Below are 21,617 nucleotides of genomic sequence, written 5' to 3' on the forward strand. Positions count from 1 at the left end.
ACCAAAACATTTCTGCAGCATTGAAGGTCCCTCATTCTTAAATAGAATAAGTTTGGAACCACCAAGACTCTTCCTAGAGCTGGCCGCACGGACAAACTGAGCAATTGAGGGAGAAGGGCCTTGGTTAGGGAGGTGACCAAGAACCCGATGGTCACTCTGACTGAGCTCCAGAGTTCCTCTGTGGAGATGGGAGAACCTTTCAGGACAACCATCTCTGCAGCACCACCAATTAGTCCTTTATGGTAGTGGCCAGACGGAAGCCACTCAGTAAAAGGAACATGACAGCCCACTTGGAGTTTGCCAAAAGGCATCTAAAGAACTCTCAGACCATGAGAAACAAGATTCTCTGGTCTGATGAAACCAAGAACTCTTTGGCCTGAATGCTAAGAGTCATGTCTGGAGGAAACCTGGCACCATCCCTACGGTGAAGCATGGTGGTGGTAGCATCATGCTGTGGGGATGTTTTTCAGCAGCAGGGACTGGGAGACTTGTCAGGAATGAGGCAAAGATGAATGGAGGAAAGTACAGAGAGATCCTTGATGAAAACCTGCTCCACAGACCTCAGACTGGGGTGAAGGTTCACCTTCCAACAACCCTAAGCACACAGCCAAGACAATGTAGGAGAGGCTTCGGGATAAGTCTCAATGTCCTTGAGTGGCCCAGCCAGAGCCCGGACTTGAACCCGATCGAACATCTCTGGAGAGACCTGAAAATAGCCGTGCAGCAACGCTCCACATCCAACCTGACAGAGCTTGAGAGGTTCTGCAGAGAAGAATGGGTGAAACTCTCCAAATACAGGTGTGCCAACTTGTAGCGTCACACACACGACGACTCGAGGCTGTAATCACTGCCAAAGGTGCTTTAACAAAGTACTGAGTAAAGGGTCTGAATACTTATGTAAATGTAATATTTCTGTTTTTTATTTTATAAATTAGCAAACATTTCTGAAACAGTTTTTGCTTTGTTATTATGGGCTATTGTGTGTAGATTGAGGGGGGGGGGGGGAACAATGGTTTGTTGAGATTGGTGTGGAATAACTTCTTGTATTCTCCCCAATTTTGTGATATCCAATTGGTAGTTAAGGTCTTGTCCCATTGCTGCAACTCCCGTACGGACTCGGGAGAGGTGAAGGTCGAGAGCCATGTGTCCTCCGAAACACGACCCTGCCAAGCCACACTGCTTCTTGACACACTGCTCGCTCAACCCGGAAGCCAGCAGCACCAATGTGTCAGAAGGAAACACCGTCCAACTGGCTACCAAGTCAGCGTGCATGCGCCCGGCCCGCCACAGAAGTCGCTAGAGCACGATGGGACAAGGACATCCCAGCCAGCCAAACCCTCCCCTAACCCGGACAACGCTTGGCCAATTGTGTGCCGTCTCATTGTGCCTGCACAGAGCCCTGACCTCAACCCCATCAAACACTTTTGGATGAATTGGAACGCCAGGCGTAATTGCCCAACATCAGTGCTCTTGTGGCTGAATGGAAGCAAGTCCCTGCAGCAATGTTCCAACATCTTAGTGGAAAGCCTTCCCAGAAGAGAGAAGGCTGTTATAGCAGCAAAGTGGGGACCAACTCCATGTTAATGCCCATGATTTTGGAATGAGATATTTGACGAGCAGGTGTCCAAATACTTTTAGTCATGTAGTTTATGCTTTTATATATGAATGTCTGTATAATGCTGTGGATTTTGGTAACATTTCAATACAATGTTTGTCTAAAAAATAAATGTATTGGCTGCGTCTTTCTAAAAACATTCCCATGAAAAGCAGCCTACTACCACTACCACCACCACCTGCGGTTAGGGACCCATCATACTACTACTACCACAGTAAGGGACTCGTACTACTACTACCAGTGTTAGGGACCCATATTACTTCTGCTACTAATACTACTACCCAAGGTTAGGGACCCATATTAGTACTTCTACTACTACCACCACCAGGGTAAGGGACCCATACTACTACTACTACCAGGGTAAGGGACCCATATTATTACTACTACTACCACCACCAGGGTAAGGGACCCATACTACTATTACTACTACCAGGGTTAGGGACCCATAATACTGCTGCTACTACTACTATTACTGCCTCCAGGGTTAGGGACCCATAATACTGCTGCTACTACTACTATTACTGCCTCCAGGGTTAGGGACCCATATTAGTACTTCTACTACTACCACCACCAGGGTAAGGGACCCATACCACTACTACTACCAGGGTTAGGGACCCATATTAATACTTCTACTACTACTACCACCACCACCAGGGTAAGGGACCCATACTACTACTACTACCAGGGTTGGGGACCCATAATTCTACTACTGCTACCAGGACAAGAGATCCATAATACTACTACCAGGGTTAGGGACCCATAATACTGCTGCTACTACTACTATTACTGCCTCCAGGTTTAGGGACCCATAATACTGCTGCTACTACTACTATTACTGCCTCCAGGGTTAGGGACCCATATTAGTACTTCTACTATTACTACTACTACCAGGGTTAGGGACCCATAATACTGCTGCTACTACTACTATTACTGCCTCCAGGGTTAAGGACCCATAATTTTTTTATATTACCTTTATTTAACTAGGCAAGTTAGATAAGAACAAATTCTTATTTACAATGACGGCCTACCAAAAGGCAAAAGATCTTTGGGGACGGGGGCTGGGATTAAAAATAAAAATATATAAATATAGGACAAAACGCACATCACAACAAGAGACACCACAACACTACATTAAGAAAGACCTAATATAACAACTTAGCATGGCAGCAATACATGACAACACAGCATGGCAGCAACACCACATGACAACAACATGGTGGCAACACATGGCAGCAGCACAACATCAAATTCACATTTTATTTGTCACATGCACCGAATACAACAGGTGTAGATCTTACAGTGAAATGCTTACTTACAAGCTCTTAACCAACAATGCAGATTTAAGAAAAATAAGTGTTAAGTAAAAAATAACAAATAATTAAAGAGCAGCAGTAAAAGAACAGTAGCAAGGCTATATACAGGGGTTCTGGTACAGAGTCAATGTGCGGGGTCACAGATTAGTCAAGGTAATTGAGTTAATATGTACATGTAGGTAGAGTTAAAGTGACTATGCATAGATAATAAACGGAGAGTAGCAGCAGCGTAACGGGGGGACAATGCAAATAGTCTGGGTAGCCAAGCGGTACCGCTTGCCGTGCGGTAGCAGAGAGAACAGTCTATGACTAGGGTGGCTGGAGTCTGACCATTTTTAGGGCCATCCTTGGGATAGAGGTCCTGGATGGCAGGAAGCTTGACCCCAGTGATGTACTGGGCCATACGCACTACCCTCTGTAGTGCCTTGCGGTCGGAGGCCGAGCAGTTGCCGTACCAGGCAGTGATGCAACCATCAGGATGCTCTCGATGGTGCAGCTGTAGAACTTTTTGAGGATTTGAGGACCCATGCCAAATCTTTTCAGTCTCCTGAGGGGGAATAGGCTTTGTTGTGCCCTCTTCACGACGGTCTTGGTGTGTTTGGACCATGATAGTTTGTTTGTGATGTCGACACTAAGGGACTTGAAGCTCTCAACCTGCTCCACTACAGCCCCGTCGATGAGAATGGGGGCGGGCTCGGTCCAACTGTCCCGTTAGAGTGTTTTTTTCTTGCAGCTCGTTCCTGTCGCCAGCTGCAGCAAACTGAAAAGAGGAGTGACTCAGGGATGTGTGTGCTTTGGGGACCTTTAACATAATGTGACTGGCAGAATGGGTGTTGTATGTGGAAGATGAGGGCTGCAGTAGATATCTCAGATATGGGGGAGGGAGACCTAAGAGGGTTTTGTAAATAAGGATCAACCAGTGGGTCTTGCGATGGGTATACAGAGATGACCAGTTTACAGAGAAGTATAGAGTGCAGTGATGTGTCCTATTATGAGCATTGGTGGCAAATCTGATGGCCGCAAGGTAAAGAACATCTAACTGCTCGAGAGCTACCTTTCCCGGTGTTCTATAAATTACGTCTCCGAAATCTAGCATGGGTTGGATCATCTGAATCAGGGTTAGTTTGGCAGCTGGGGTGAAAGAGGAGCGATTACGATAGAGGAAACCAAGTCTAGATTTAACCTTTGCCTGCAGCGTTGATTTGTGCTGAGAGAAGAACAGTGTACCGTCTAGCCATACTCCCAAGTACTTGGTTGAGGTGAATACCTCAAGCTCTTCACCCTCAGAGGTAGTAATCACCAGTGGGGAGAGGGTCATTCTTTTTACCAATCCACATGACCTTTGTTTTGGAGGTGTTCAGAACAAGGTTAAGGGCAGAGAAAGCTTGCTGGACACTAAGAAAGCTTTGTTGTAGAGCACTTAACACAAAATCCGTGGAGGGGCCAGCTGAGTAAAAGACTATCATCTGCATATACATGTATGAGGGAGCTTCCTACTGCCTGAGCTATGTTGTTGATGTAAATTGAGAAGAGCGTGGGGCCTAGGGTACTCCCTTGGTGACAGGCGGTGGCTGAGACAGCACATGTTCTGACTTTATACACTGCACTCTGAGAGAGGTAGTTAGCAAACCAGGCCAAAGACCCCTCAGAAACACCAATTGTCGTTTGCCGGCCCACAAGAATGGAAAGGTCTACGGTGTCAATAGCTTTGGCCAATTCAATGAAAATAGCAGCACAACATTGCTTAGAATCAAGAGCAATGGTGACATCATTTAGGACCTTTAAGGTTGCAGTGACATAACCTGAGCAGAAACCAGATTGCATCCCAGAGAGAATACTATACTACTCCCAGGGGTTAGGGACCCATCATACTACTACTCCCAGGGGTTAGGGACCCATCATACTACTCCCAGGGGTTAGGGACCCATCATACTACTACTCCCAGGGCTTAGGGACCCATCATACTACTACTCCCAGGGGTTAGGAACCCATCATGCTACTACTCCCAGGGGTTAGGGACCCATCATACTACTACTCCCAGGGGTTAGGGACCCATCATACTACTACTCCCAGGGGTTAGGGACCCATAATACTACAACTCCCAGGGGTTAGGGATCCATCATACTACTACTCCCAGGGGTTAGGGACCGATCATAATACTACTCCCAGGGGTTAGGGACCCATCATACTACAACTCCCAGGGGTTAGTACCCATCATACTACAACTCCCAGGGGTTAGGGACCCATCATACTACTACTCCCAGGGGTTAGGGACCCATCATACTACTCCCAGGGGTTAGGGACCCATCATACTACTACTCCCAGGGGTTAGGGACCCATCATACTACTCCCAGGGGTTAGGGACCCATATCGTACTACTACTCCCAGGGGTTAGGGACCCATCATACTACTACTCTTAGGGGTTAGGGACCCATCATACTACTACTCCCAGGGGTTAGGGACCCATCATACTACAACTCCCAGGGGTTAGGGACCCATCAAACTACAACTCCCAAGGGTTAGGGGCCCATCATATTACTACTCCCAGGGGTTAGGGACCCATCATACTACTACTCCCAGGGGTTAGGGACCCATCATATTACTACTCCCAGGGGTTAGGGACCCATCATACTACAACTCCCAGGGGTTAGGAACCCATTATCATACTACAACTCCCAGGGGTTAGGAACCCATCATACTACAACTCCCAGGGGTTAGGGACCCATCATACTACTACTCCCAGGGGTTAGGGACCCATCATACTACAACTCCCAGGGGTTAGGGACCCATTATCATACTACTCCCGGGGGTTAAGGACCCATCAGACTACTACTCCCAGGGGTTAGGGACCCATAATACTACTACCGGGGGTTAAAGACCCATCATACTACTACTCCCAGGGGTTAGGGACCCATTATCATACTACAACTCCCAGGGGTTAGGGACCCATCATACTACTACTCCCAGGGGTTAAAGACCCATCAGACTACTACTCCCAGGGGTTAGGGACCCATTATCATACTACTACTCCCAGGGGTTAGGGACCCATTATCATACTACAACTCCCAGGGGTTAGGGACCCATTATCATACTACTACTCCCAGGGGTTAAGGACCCATCATACTACTACTCCCAGGGGTTAGGGACCCATCATGCTACTACTCCCAGGGGTTAGGGACCCATCATACTACTACTCCCAGGGGTTAGGGACCCATCATACTACAACTCCTAGGGGTTAGGGATCCATCATACTACTACTCCCAGGGGTTAGGGACCGATCATAATACTACTCCCAGGGGTTAGGGACCCATCATACTACAACTCCCAGGGGTTAGTACCCATCATACTACAACTCCCAGGGGTTAGGGACCCATCATACTACTACTCCCAGGGGTTAGGGACCCATATCGTACTACTACTCCCAGGGGTTAGGGACCCATCATACTACTACTCTTAGGGGTTAGGGACCCATCATACTACTACTCCCAGGGGTTAGGGACCCATCATACTACAACTCCCAGGGGTTAGGGACCCATCAAACTACAACTCCCAAGGGTTAGGGGCCCATCATATTACTACTCCCAGGGGTTAGGGACCCATCATACTACTACTCCCAGGGGTTAGGGACCCATCATATTACTACTCCCAGGGGTTAGGGACCCATCATACTACAACTCCCAGGGGTTAGGAACCCATATCATACTACTACTCACAGGGGTTAGGGACCCATCATACTACTACTCTTAGGGGTTAGGGACCCATCATACTACAACTCCCAGGGGTTAGGTACCCATCATACTACTACTCCCAGGGGTTAGGGACCCATCATATTACTACTCCCAGGGGTTAGGGACCCATCATACTACAACTCCCAGGGGTTAGGAACCCATTATCATACTACAACTCCCAGGGGTTAGGAACCCATCATACTACAACTCCCAGGGGTTAGGGACCCATCATACTACTACTCCCAGGGGTTAGGGACCCATCATACTACAACTCCCAGGGGTTAGGGACCCATTATCATACTACTCCCGGGGGTTAAGGACCCATCAGACTACTACTCCCAGGGGTTAGGGACCCATAATACTACTACTCCCAGGGGTTAGGGACCCATTATCATACTACAACTCCCAGGGGTTAGGGACCCATCATACTACTACTCCCAGGGGTTAAAGACCCATCAGACTACTACTCCCAGGGGTTAGGAACCCATCATACTACTACTCTTAGGGGTTAGGGACCCATCATACCACTACTCCCAGGGGTTAGGGACCCATCATACTACTACTCGCAGGGGTTAGGAACCCATCATACTTCAACTCCCAGGGGTTAGGGACCCATCATACTACTACTCCCAGGGGTTAGGGACCCATCATACGACAACTCCCAGGGGTTAGGGACCCATTATCATACTACTACTCCCAGGGATTAGGGACCCATCATACTACAACTCCCAGGGGTTAGGGACCCATTATCATACTACTACTCCCAGGGATTAGGGACCCATTATCATACTACAACCCCCAGGGGTTAGGGACCCATTATCATACTACTACACCCAGGGGTTAGGTACCCATCATACTACAACTCCCAGGGGTTAGGGACCCATCATACTACTACTCCCAGGGGTTAGGGACCCATCATACTACTACTCCCAGGGGTTAGGGACCCATTATCATACTACAACTCCCAGGGGTTAGGGACCCATCATACTACTACTCCCAGGGGTTAAAGACCCATCAGACTACTACTCCCAGGGGTTAGGGACCCATTATCATACTACTACTCCCAGGGGTTAGGGACCCATTATCATACTACAACTCCCAGGGGTTAGGGACCCATTATCATACTACTACTCCCAGGGGTTAAGGACCCATCATACTACTACTCCCAGGGGTTAGGGACCCATCATACTACTCCCGGGGGTTAAGGACCCATCATACTACAACTCCCAGGGGTTAGGGACGCATCATACTTCTACTCCCAGGGGTTAGGGACCCATTATCATACTATTACTCCCGGGGGTTAAGGACCCATCAGACTACTACTCCCAGGGGTTAGGGACCCATCATACTACTCCCGGGGGTTAAGGATCCATCATACTACTACTCCCAGGGGTTAGGGACCCATCATACTACAACTTCCAGGGGTTAGGCACCCATCATACTACTACTCTTAGGGGTTAGGGACCCATCATACCACTACTCCCAGGGGTTAGGGACCCATCATACTACTACTCGCAGGGGTTAGGAACCCATCATACTTCAACTCCCAGGGGTTAGGGACCCATCATACTACTACTCCCAGGGGTTAGGGACCCATCATACTACTACTCCCAGGGGTTAGGGACCCATCATACGACAACTCCCAGGGGTTAGGGACCCATTATCATACTACTACTCCCAGGGATTAGGGACCCATCATACTACAACTCCCAGGGGTTAGGGAACCATTATCATACTACTACTCCCAGGGATTAGGGACCCATTATCATACTACAACCCCCAGGGGTTAGGGACCCATTATCATACTACTACACCCAGGGGTTAGGTACCCATCATACTACAACTCCCAGGGGTTAGGGACCCATCATACTACTACTCCCAGGGGTTAGGGACCCATCATACTACTACTCCCAGGGGTTAGGGACCCATTATCATACTACAACTCCCAGGGGTTAGGTACCCATCATACTACAACTCCCAGGGGTTAGGGACCCATCATACTACTACTCCCAGGGGTTAAGGACCCATCATACTACTACTCCCAGGGGTTAAGGACCCATCATACTACTACTCCCAGGGGTTAGGGACCCATCATACTACTACTCCCAGGGGTTAGGTACCCATCATACTACAACTCCCAGGGGTTAGGGACCCATCATACTACTACTCCCAGGGGTTAGGGACCCATTATCATACTACAACTCCCAGGGGTTAGGAACCCATCATACTACTACTCCCAGGGGTTAGGGACCCATCATACTACTACTCCCAGGGGTTAGGAACCCATCATACTACAACTCCCAGCGTTAAACACCTATGAACTTTCATTGGATGCTGTTTTTATATTCAAGCCCTCAAGCAAGGCATGAACATGAGTCTTTACATAGAGAAAGCAGGTCTCAACTGCTTTGAGACAAAGTAACCATCTTTTGGAGACGAGACTGTCCAGATATACAGATTGAGTGGAATGGCTCTAGCATGACACTATAGTTGACTTACTGTAATTTATACATGTTGTTCTACAAATAAAAAGAAGAAAGTGGAGTTGGATTGGACACACCCTACGAAAACCGGCCACCAACCCCAAGCATACTTCCAAAGTTGTGGCAAAATGGCTTAAGGACAACAAAGTCAAGGTATTGGAGTGGCCATCACAAAGCCCTGACCTCAATCCTATAGACAATTTGTGGGCAGAACTGAAAAAGCGTGTGCGAGGAAGGAGGCCTACAACCTGACTTAGTTACACCAGCTCTGTCAAGAGGAATGGGACAAAATTCACCCAACTTATTGTGGGAAGCTTGTGGAAGGCTACCCGAAACGTTTGACCCAAGTTAAACAATTTAAAGGCAATGCTACCGAATACTAATTGAGTGTATTTAAACTTCTGACTCACTGGGAATGTGATGAAAAAAACAAAAGCTGAAATAAATTATTCTCTCTACTATTATTCTGACATTTCACATTCTTAAAATAAAGTGGTGATCCTAGCTGACCTAAGACAGGGAGTTTTTACTAGGATTAAATGTCAGCAATTGTGAAAGCCTAATACATTTAAACTCAGTTTAAGGTGTATGTAAACTTCTGACTTCAACTGTATATGGTGAGGGGACAACTTACAAATCTGAATAGCAATAATAAGGCAGAAAGGTGCTAAGGCACTGCCACTTGCAGCATCATAACCCTAGACCAGTATCCTGTGGGAATTTACGAGCCGTAAGAGCCTTAATAACCACTAGAACAGATCCCATTGTCTTTCCAACCACAGTTGAATGTACACAAGTACATTTAGGGCATAATCTGACATTAGAACAGTGATGTATATTTTGTCTCCACTTTTTTTGCATGTTGCATGTCAGGCCTTGGATGAAGAAGAAGATGATGTTATGTTTATACAGTCAGGTGCAGGGTTGAGGGCTTGGGTGGTTCACTCTGGTCTTACATCAAACAGTCAGTATGGATAATGCCTTACCTAAACTACATACAACTGGAAGCATGTTACTCATTTGATTGTAAAGCCCATCATCCTTATAAGAAAGGGACTGCTCTACATTCAATAATATAAAATAAAATCAATTATTGCCACTCCTGCCATTCCAGTTTGGGGGCACATATCTACCCTACAACACGTTATGCATTCACATTAATAAACTTAGATGACAACATTGAGGGTGCATTTCTAAACATGTTTATATTTATAGCATGTAGCAGAATAATGCCTGGACGTTTTGTCCTCTGATCGCATTTCTCGGTCTGAATGCAAAAGAAGATTAATCTAAGAATATGCCTATATGAATTCCCTAGAGAGGCATTTGTTGATATAAGAGAAGTAGCGGAATTGATTATTGTATCAATTCTATTTCTCAGTAATCAATTTGACGGTGGGCACTAAGTGAGGCAATACTGACGTCAACAACCTATCTTGATGCATGAAAAACACCCCCTGACTGGCAGTTCTAATGGCCAATCGCATTGTCTATGGTCGGGGCTCTTTAAAGTGTCTACTAATAGGCATTGAATGAAGGAGGGGGAAGATCCTGTGAGTGTTAGAAGGAAGTTAGGTTGTCATGTGGTAACCAACAGAAGGTTATGAGTAAAAAAAAAAAAAAAGATTATTTGATCATCTGACTTGTTTTGCGTAAAGGGAAGAGATATGAAATGAGTCGGGTAGCACATACCGGGAGTCTTGTGTTGATTTTAGAGACATTATTTTGACATTTTTAATATTTGTGGTGATCGGCGAAACACCTCGATTCACGAATAGGTCGTTCAACTCGCGATGCTGGACAGATCGCTGCATCATCATGTTGCTTCCGAGTTAGCGAAACAAATCACAAGTTACACCAGGGGAATAGTGAGTCGTCGTCATTTAGCTACCCGACAATTGCAATTGTGAACAGAAAAGGATGGATACATCTGTTGATTTGGCTTGTTGGCACTTCGATGATACATTGGCGCGCCCAGTGATGTGAAATAAGAAGATAAATAGCTGGTTACATTGTATCACTTGTTTATGCCTGGGATTGATGCGATATTTCTCATTTGTTATTGGGTGGGCGCGATTGTAATTAGCCAACATCTTCATTATGGGCATTTGGGACAATGAAGAATCAAAATGCATTTTCTTTCAAACAAACTTTGCCACTGAAATATAGTCTATCCAGACCTACATTATAAACATCTGGAATACAGTATTAACTTTTTTATTGGCTCCATCATCATCAAATAATCTATTGGATTTGTCAAGGAAGTGCACGTTTAGTCTCTGTTGGATAACCCCGGTTTGTGTAGGATATCCACTTTGACTGGATGAGACTGCTCTGTTCGGGTTATGATCATGACCCAGGAATGTATGGATGATCGCCAAAGAGATGCTGACTTCATGGAAATATGCTGGTGACATTTCTCCTATTCAAACAAATCAGATACATAGTTCTTGTGCTGCAGACTGTTATTGGATACTTTTTGATTATAGTGGCTAAGCGTGCCACATTGTCTCAGTGAATGGTTTTAACCACGATGGAATGCAACATAAATAGCTTCTCCAAATAGGTTGCCAATATGTTCATTTTAAAGTTTCATAGGTCTATTTCATCCTATGTTTTCCTGGCCCGTCTTTAATCTTTTGTCACTGTCCACTACTGTCACCGCATCCACGTGGAGATGACAACACCTGACACTTGACAACTTTTGGGTCGAGGAAACTTGCAACCGTAACGCACAGACGGCTCCCTCTGCTGTAATCCCCAGAACGGTACAAGGGGACATAGCTTTTGTTTTTGCTTTCGGACGGCGGAGAGGAAGAGGGATAGACTCAATAAGGAAAAAGTAGCTTACAGCAGATACAAAAAAAGAAGTCCGGCTAAAATGGCCGGCGACTGCAACTATAAAACACAATACGCGAATGATGACACATTTTCTCCATCCAAATTACCCGACCGAGTGCGGATCATCGCGGGGGAGCCCGACGCCGCCCGTGCTCATACGGGGCGTAAATCATTGGGTTGCTCGCCAAACTTCGAATTGATTGACGGACTGCTGTACCGTAAGAAGTTGGAGAGAGGCTTCATCCATTACCGGGAGGTGCTTGACGAGGACCGACGGTTCGGGGCGATCGCCACTTTCCACCGGCGACGGACAGGCACGCGCCACCACTCCCTGGAGGACACGTACAGATCAGTGGCCGAGAACTACTGGTGGGAGGGTGAGTGTGGACTCGTGGGATGGTTCGTTATTATCGATCTTCCGTGGCATTGTTACACAGGACAATGATAAAAACCACTTGAGATTTCCCCCAAACTGGCCTATAGACCAAAATATGTCAGTATAATGTTATTGTGAGGCTTGGTATAGGCTGTAATTTAAACACATCTAACGCTCTCTATTGTGACTGACTTCCCCTATGTTGCTTCTCTATAATCTAGTGTAAACAATGCATTTCTCTATTCTCATCACAAGTGCATGCTTTAGACAGAGGTGTTATTATAATGCGCCATTTGTCATTTACATTTTGAGTCATTTAGCAGATGCTCTTATCCAGGGTGATTTGCAGGTGCAATTGGGAGTAAGTGCCTTGTTTAAGGCCATGTCAACAGATTTTCCCCCAACTATTCTGCCTGGAGATTTGAATCAGTGACCTTTTGGTTACTGGCCCAACACTCTTAACCCCAAGGCTACTTTTAGTCAAAAAGATAATGTTGAACTACATTGAAGAATGACTGGTTTTGTTTTGCTGTTCAGAAACATTAGCACCCTTTTGGTGGTCAAACACTGCTTGTGTAATATGGTTTGTTTTGTGAATAAAATATTGGATATGATGATCATTGAAATAACATACATTATTGATTCATCCTCAGGGATGTACTTTCAGATCCGAGACTTTGTCCTGGGATGTCCAGAGTGCCTTGAGCAGAGGAACAAGAGACCCGAGGTAAGAGATGGAACAGTAGAACATCAGGTGATCATCACCAGAGTATGTGAGCGGAGCTGGAGCGGAGCCTGCTCAATTTGACTGGAGTGTGGAGAGAGATTCCCAAAGGCAGGAGCGTCACCGTTACAATTTCGCTCCAGTAGCGCTCACTTCATGAGCTCAGGGCATGCCTGACCCAGCATGCATTTGTATTCTACTTGTGTGTTGCTTTAGCTACTGTCATGGAGTTGGCTAAATATTTTCATAAAGAAACTGATAAAGCGCACAGGTGCCAAATCAAGGTAACAAAGATGAGAACCAAAGATGAAAACAATATTTAATTCTAAGTAAGTCACAGCCTATATGAGCAATTTACAGACTATAATGATTTAATACACCAAAACGTTGTTTAAATGCTGAGAGCTTTATGTAGCTACCAGCCTAGTGTCTCACTCATCAATGCTTCACAAGGTATTTTCATTGTAGGCTATAGCATTGAAATAATATAGCCTAAATCATTATTTTATGTTCCTTCTTAGGCTCCTTGTCTGGATCCTGACCTATTTAGAGTGTTTATATGCTGTTTAATATGACATGTAGCCAATTTGAAATTATGAGCGCTTCTTACATTCACCTTTTCATGTTTATTAAAATAATTTTAATTAAAATCATATGGTTTGGTTTCAATACCAAATGGGAGGTCCAGTTAGTCACAAAAATAGATGGGTGTTGGTTAAATTGTGATTTTAATGAATGGAGCGAATTCGGAGAGGCTGTTCTTTTTCCTGTGAGCGCGGAGCCGTTGGAAAGGATGTGGAGTGCTGGAGCTTTCTCTTTTATTCAATCGTGTTCTCACAATTATTGGTGTCTCTTTTCCTCCTCTCGCTCATGCTAACTCTCTCCAACAGAAGCGTGTGGGCGAGAGCTGTCTCTCTCAGACAATGATGTCACACAGCCATGAAGTGCTGAATAAGCTGAGGAGCCAGCGGGAGGCTGGACTGTTCTGTGACATCACTCTGAGGACAGACGGACGCTCTTACTCCGCCCACAAGGCAGTGCTGGTGGCAGTGAGTGAGTACTTCCAGGAAGTATTCACTGAGATGGACTCCGCCCCTAGCGCCAGGTCTGACATCGACCTCACAGGTATGAAACGGTCACACACACGCCTTTCTGAATGGGGTTGTTTCTTTATCAATCTGTTTCTTTTTCTTCCATCTACTCTGCTCTCTCATTTTGAGAATGCCCATGTTGTTTTGGCATGGACATGACAACTACTCCTCTGAAATGAACTCAACACCACTTTCTACCTCACTTTCTTTTCCACTCCATCATGTTGGGTCTCTCTTTCCACTGTTTCCCTTTCTCTCTGATCTTCTCAGCATCTGTTTTTGGGTCTAGGGCTGATGTTTGTGCCTATATTTATTCTCTCTTAATTTAATCTATCTTTCTCTCTCTCTCTCTCTTTCTCTCTTTCTTTCCCACTCTCTCACTCTCTCAGATAAAAATTCAATCTCTCAACTTTTTAGCTTTCACTTCCTGTCTAATCACCTCCCTCTCCCTGGCCTGTAGGTTTCAGTGAGTCTAGCCTGGTGTCTCTGCTGGACTTCTCCTACTCCTCTACTCTGTGTGTGTCTGAGGAGGACCTGTCAGAGGTCAGCACTATGGCCCGTCATCTGGGCATGTGGCCTGCCGTGGAGGCCTGCACGGCCCTCCAGAGGGAGCAGGCGGACCACACCTCCCGCTACCCCAACACGGAGCACCCTGCCCTGGGCTTCCCATCGCAGCGCCCTGGGTCTCCCCTGGAGCTCCGCCACCACCAGAAGGACAGGAAGAAGGGATTGGCTGGAGAGGGCCGGGAGAGGGTGGCTGGGGGAAGAGTGGTGAGGGGTTTGGGTGATGGCTTCAGACTGATTCTGGATCAGTCCGATGAGTCGGGGGAGGAGAGCCCCACCAGATGGTCGCCCCGTCGCCCCCTCAGACCCAGCGCCCACCCTCCAGGGAAAAACGACCTCCCCCTCAGCCCCATGCACAGGATGAAGCTCATGGACTTCAAATCCCCCTCCTGTAAAATAACCTCTTCCCCCCGAAAAAATGTCCCCTCCAACCCCCGCTCCCGAAACGTCCCCTCTTCCTCCTTGCCCCACACATGTACCCGTCTCCTCCGCTCCACTCCCGGGGCTGCCAAGGAGGTCCAGAGTATGCTGCCCAGGACAGAGAGCCCTCCTCAGGGCCGAAAGCCACCCCCAGTCCCCTGTCCTGCCTCCACCTCCTCCAGACAGAGGGCTTGCTCTGAGGCCAACATAGTGAGGGTGGAGGAGGAGGAAGATGAGAAGGATAATTTCAGAGCGCTGGAGAAGTACCGGCTGATGAGCGTGCTTGGGTTACAGAGGACGTCCCTCCTCCCCAGACCGGAGGATCTGATTGGCTGGAGGCAGAAGAAACGGCTCCGGAAGCTGAAAGTCAATAACTATTCGCTGACTAAGCGGAGGAAACCCCGTCCCCAGGGGTTGGGGGGGCTGGTGTTCGGGGGGCTGCCCCTGTCCCTCCCTCTCTGCACCCCTGCCAATGCCCACTTCTTGAACAGGATCATAAAGAAGGAGCCTGTGTATCCAATCAGCATGGAGGACAGGAGACTGAAGAGATCCAGACAGCCCCGTCATTTTCCGCCCAGCGACAGGAGCATGCGCAGTAAAGTGGCATTACCGGACCTGCTGCAGCCCGTGTCCAGGCCGGCCTATAGCGGCAGGGATCTCAGGCGTTCTGTCAGGGGTGAAGAGGTCAGCCATCCCCCTCCGCACCTCCCGCCCTGCTCTGGGAACGCCAGAGTTCCAAATCCCAAGAAGAACATCTCTGCTCTCAGGATCAAACCGGAACATGCCGACTACGCCATCTCAGCCCCGCCCCTCCCGTCACTTGGCCAACGCCCAAACACACACATCCCCCCTCCCAGGGCCCACCCCAGGAATAAGGTTACCATGGAGACTGTCAGGGTGCTCCGCTACAACAGCGGGTGTCTGTTGGCCAAAGCCAAGCCAGAGCGGAGTGGCATGAAAGAGGCTGGGAGAGCCCAGCATAAGTCCAGAGAGAAGAGCAGGAGGACAGGGTGCAACCAGGGAGCAAGGGGGGTCACGGAGAGAGGGCCTGGAGCTCTGAGCAGAAGGAAAAACGGCAGCATCCTCAGCCCTGACCCAGTCCCTCCTCCCCTCCATAGCCATCCTCTGTACAGGGTCATCAAGGAGGAACCAGCAGACCCTCTACCCGTGGTGGGGCCTTTCCCCGAGCCACCCTCCCCAGAGCTGGGCAAGAGGCAGATCAAGCCCCCTGTCAAGCTTCTAGATCCAGGCTTCCTCTTCAGCTTCTGTAGGCCGTCCGTAGGGCCCATGGTGGAGGTGAAGAGGGAGGAGGAGAGTGTGGATATCTGCCTAACACGATCTGTCTCGAGGGGGGAGAGGTTAGGTCCCGGGGGGGGCCCGGACAGGGTCCTGAGGGCCAGAGGAGGTCCCCCCACTTTGCCCATGGTGAAGAAGGAGCGGGAGGAGAAGAGTGTGAACCAAAGTCAAACCAAGAGGCAGGGGCCACCAAGGGCTGTCAACATTCACCAACACAAGGCCCCCCACCTGGTTAGAGCCACAGAGTCAAAGGGTGCACGCACGGCACGGGACATACCAAAGGTACACACCAGGGATGCATAGTATAGCTGTTCTTGCACATTCTCTCCTATTATTTGGGACGAGTTTCAAGTGGGCTGCTGCTGTTCTCAGTCCTCATCTTATTTTTGTCAACTTCACTAACAAGAAAACACAAGGTACTGTAGATGAAAGAAATATCATAGGTCTACTGAAGGACTTTTACCTGGCCAATTCTCTGAAATCAGTTCAGATCAAGGGAAGGAGGCAAGGAAAGGAAGCCAGTTTGAAACTATTGATATGCAGCCATGCTTTCCTCCACAGTTCTCCTGGGAATTTTAGGAGAGGAGTGGTAGAGGGGAGGTCAGGGGTGGGTGGAGTTAACTGTTATCTTTCCATAACACCATTTATCAGACTGAGGATTCAGTCAGGGGTTAAATGGCTGAACCAATCCTGGTCTGAGGGGAAAGGGGGTCTAATCATCAGTCACACTGTTGGTTTTCTTTGGTAACTAACGGGAGCATTGCTTTCACACTGTTAAAAATGTTGACACTACTTTAATGCTCTCTTAGATTACGTTGGGAAATGTCGGATCTGGGCTAAGGATACATGCTTCTTACTTTTGGAGAGTAAATTGAGTTGGATAACATTCCATATTGATTGCTCTGTCGACGCATCATATCATCAAGCTACAATATGTAATGACCATGTAAATGGGTGCTTGTACAGCAAAACAGAGCACAAAGGCATCGAAAGAAATCCATGTGTGTTCTGTTGTAAAATGTATTTTAATGTTCATTTTTTAAATGATGTTATCTAACAGAATGGACTCTTCTCCCTCTCTCTCCACAGAAGCAAGCTAAGCCCCTCCACCTGCCTAGCCGAGGCCCCGCCCTGTTGGACTCGATCTGCCGGGCGCGGCTCAAGCAACTGCGGAGTCCTCGCAGTCAGGCCCCCAAGGCCAAGTCATCCCACGTCTGCCTGCAGTGCCGGGCCTCCTACAAGGACTGTAACGGCCTCCTCATGCACCGCATCAGGCACATCGAGGGCAAGCACTGGCCCTGCCCTGTATGTACTGCAACTGGAAACCAAACTACTACTGTCTTTCTCCTACCCCCCCTTTCCTACCCCCCACCCATGCTTCTACACCCACCCCTTCCCTAAACTCCTGCCCCTAGCCCCCTCATTCCTCACCTCTTTCCTATCCGCTGGTATTGAGCACCCCCCCCCCCCCCCCCCCCCCCCCCCGCCTGGCCTGCAACTATGAACTGATATGGTAATGACCACCCCCCCTCTGCCTGGCCTGTAACTATGAACTGATCTGGTATTGAACTCCCTCTGCCTGGCCTGTAACTATGAACTGACATGGTATTGAACCCCCCCCTACCTGGCCTGTAACTATAAACTGATATGGTATTGAACACCCCCCCCCCCCCCCTCTGCCTGGCCTGTAACTGTGAACTGATATGGTATTGAACACCCCCCCCCTCTGCCTGGCCTGTAACTGAACTGATATGGTATTGAACACCCCCCCACCCTCTGCCTGGCTTGTAACTATGAACTGATATGGTATTGAACCCCCCCCCCCCGCCCCTCTGCCTGGCCTGTAACTATGAACTGATATGGTATTGACCCCCCCCCCCTCTGCCTGGCCTGTAACTATGAACTGATATGGTATTGAACCCCCCCCCCCCCCCCCCCCCCCCCCTCTGCCTGGCCTGTAACTATGAACTGATATGGTATTGAACACCCCCCCCCCCCCCTCTGCCTGGCCTGTAACTATGAACTGATATGGTATTGAACACCCCCCCCCCCCCCTCTGCCTGGCCTGTAACTATGAACTGATATGGTATTGAACACCCCCCCCCTCTGCCTGGCCTGTAACTGTGAACTGATATGGTATTGAACACCCCCCCTCTGCCTGGCCTGTAACTGAACTGATATGGTATTGAACACCCCCCCACCCTCTGCCTGGCTTGTAACTATGAACTGACATGGTATTGAACCCCCCCCCCCCCCCCTACCTGGCCTGTAACTATAAACTGATATGGTATTGAACACCCCCCCCCCCTCTGCCTGGCCTGTAACTGAACTGATATGGTATTGAACACCCCCCCCCCCCCTCTGCCTGGCCTGTAACTGTGAACTGATATGGTATTGAACACCCCCCCCCTCTGCCTGGCCTGTAACTGAACTGATATGGTATTGAACACCCCCCCACCCTCTGCCTGGCTTGTAACTATGAACTGATATGGTATTGAACCCCCCCCCCCCCCGCCCCTCTGCCTGGCCTGTAACTATGAACTGATATGGTATTGAACACCCCCCCCCCCCCCCCCCCCCTCTGCCTGGCCTGTAACTATGAACTGATATGGTATTGACCCCCCCCCCCTCTGCCTGGCCTGTAACTATGAACTGATATGGTATTGAACACCCCCCCCCTCTGCCTGGCCTGTAACTATGAACTGATATGGTATTGAACACCCCCCCCCCCCCCCCCCCCCTCTGCCTGGCGGCTGTAACTATGAACTGATATGGTATTGAACACCCCCCCCCCCCCCCCCCCCTCTGCCTGGCCTGTAACTATGAACTGATATGGTATTGAACACCCCCTTCTCTGTGTGTTGTAGCTGTGCAGTAAGACGTTCTTCAGGATGAGGAATGTGAAGAACCACATCCGGACCCATGACCAAAGGCTGTATAAGTGTCGCAGCTGTATGGCTGCATCCTGAGAGCTGACTGGGGAGGGAGGTGAGTGTCCCTCTTAAGGGCAAGACAAACCATAACCAACGTCGGCCGTGCTCAGTAGAACACCTGTTGGTGTCGACGAGCAGTGGCGACTCAACATGTAGAATAGTCGGGAAATTAACACAGAATGGCAGCTGATGTTCTGAAGTCGGAGGTGACATGACGGCCACCCGCTGCTTTTAACTGTTCGACTGGGTGCTTGTTTTTTTCTTTAAGTAAGTGTACAGTATGTCAGCACTGCTCCTATCACTGAAGTTTGCCTTTTATGATTGAATTCCTGTCCGTTGGGCGTTGTCGGACTAACTCTCCAGTTCCCTAACTGTCCTGTTTGTGTTTTTAGGGTTGAAGCTGTCTACATTGACTGACGTGATGAAGAGAGTAGAGCACATTGTTGAACTGCAAGCTTGTACATGCAATGCGTCCATCACATCCAAGCACAAGGCTCCCAGGAAAGATGTAATTACTATGACGTTGATTATTGTTATTTAAATAACCAAACTTAAATTCTTGTTTGCATTTTCAGTAGCTACAGGGGTTTCAACTTGAACTTTACACTCAGGGGGTGGGGCAACTGTGACGTCACTGTATTTAAATGGTTGACGACGTCACAGTTTATGTAAATGAGAAATGTGTAGAATGGAAATGACAAATGTATTATGACAATGATAATTATTACCACTATTGTTATTTCTATCATTATTTTTCTATGTATAGACTGAATCTTTGAGTGCACTTATACACGATATCACCAAAAGTATGTGGACACCCCTTCAAATTAGTGGATTTGGCTATTTCAGCCACACCTGTTGCTGACAGGTGTATAAAATCGAGCACACAGCCATGCAATCTCCATAGACAAATATTGGCAGTAGAATGGCCTTACTGAAGAGCTCAGTGACTTTCAAATCAAATTTTATTGGTCACATACACATGGTTAGCAGATGTTATTGCAGGTGCAGCGAAATTATTGTGCTTCTAGATCCGACAATGCAGCAATATCAACAAGTAATCTAAAAATAAAAAAAATAAATACTGCATAGTTTCCTAAGGACTAGAAGCGAGGTGACCCCCTCTGTCGGCGCCATTTTGCTAAACGTTGCACCGTCAAAGGATGCCATCTTTCCAACAAGTCAGTTTCTGCCCTGCTAGAGCTGCCCCAGTCAACTGTAAGTGCAGTTATTGTGAAGTGGAAACATCTAGGAGCAACAACGGCTCAGCCGTGAAGTGGTAGGCCACACAAGCTCACAGAATATGACCGCTGAAGCACGTAAAAATTGTCTGTCCTCGGTTGCAACACTCAGTACCAAGTTCCAAACAACGTCAACACAAGAAATGTTCGTAGGGAGCTTCAACAAATGGGTCTCCATGGCCAAGCAGCCGCACGCACACAAGCCTAAGATCACCATGTGCAATGTCAAGTGTCGTCTGGAGTGGTGTAAAGTTTGCCGACATTGGACTCTGGAGCAGTGGAAACACGTTCTCTACAGTTTTTATTTAACTAGGCAAGTCAGTTAAGAACATATTCTTATTTACAATGACGGCCTAGGAACAGTGAGTTAACTGCCTTGTTCAGGGGCAGAACGACAGATCTTTACTTTGTCAGCTCGGGGATTCGATCTAGCAACCTTTAGTTTACTGGCCCAACGCTCTAACCACTATGCTACCTGCTGCCCCGGATGGTGAATCACGCTTCACCATCTGGCAGTCCGGCGGACCAATCTGGGTTTGGGGGATGCCAGGAGAACGCTTCCTGCCCGAATGCATAGTGCAAACTGTAAAGTTTGGTGGTGGAGGAATAATGGTCTGGGACTGTTTTTCACGTTTCGGGCTAGGCCCCTTAGTTCCAGTGAAGGGAAATGTTAACGCTACAGCATACAATGACATTCTAGACGATTCTGTGCTTCCAACTTTGTGGCAACAGTTTGGGGAAGGCCCTTTCCTGTTTCAGCATGCCAATGCCCCCATGCACAAAGCGAGGTCCTTACAGAAATGGTTTGTTGAGATCGGTGTGGAAAAACTGGCCTGCACAGAGACCTGACCTCTGATCTTTGGGATGAATTAGAACACTGACTACGAGCCAGGCCTAATCGCCCAACATCAGTGCCCGATCTCACTAATGCACTTGTGGCTGAATGGAAGCAAGTCCCTGCAGCAATGTTCCAACATCTAGTGGAAAGCCTT

The 21,617-nt window shown here is 48.0% G+C and overlaps 1 protein-coding gene across 1 annotated transcript; it reads left to right on the plus strand.

The window, feature by feature from the left end:
* The first annotated feature begins 10,720 nt into the window (after nt 1–10,720).
* LOC120058444 lies at nt 10,721–20,264 on the plus strand. Its single transcript, XM_039007101.1, has 7 exons — nt 10,721–12,357; nt 13,010–13,083; nt 13,971–14,205; nt 14,632–16,733; nt 17,541–17,756; nt 19,319–19,439; nt 19,777–20,264. The coding sequence occupies exons 1-6, from the start codon at nt 12,021–12,023 to the stop codon at nt 19,418–19,420; spliced, it is 3,066 nt and encodes a 1,021-aa protein (XP_038863029.1). The 5' UTR covers nt 10,721–12,020; the 3' UTR covers nt 19,421–19,439; nt 19,777–20,264.
* The last annotated feature ends 1,353 nt before the right edge of the window (nt 20,265–21,617 follow it).

The sequence above is a fragment of the Salvelinus namaycush genome, chromosome 13 (genome assembly GCF_016432855.1).
Source record: "Salvelinus namaycush isolate Seneca chromosome 13, SaNama_1.0, whole genome shotgun sequence".
NCBI classification, from domain to species: domain Eukaryota; kingdom Metazoa; phylum Chordata; class Actinopteri; order Salmoniformes; family Salmonidae; genus Salvelinus; species Salvelinus namaycush.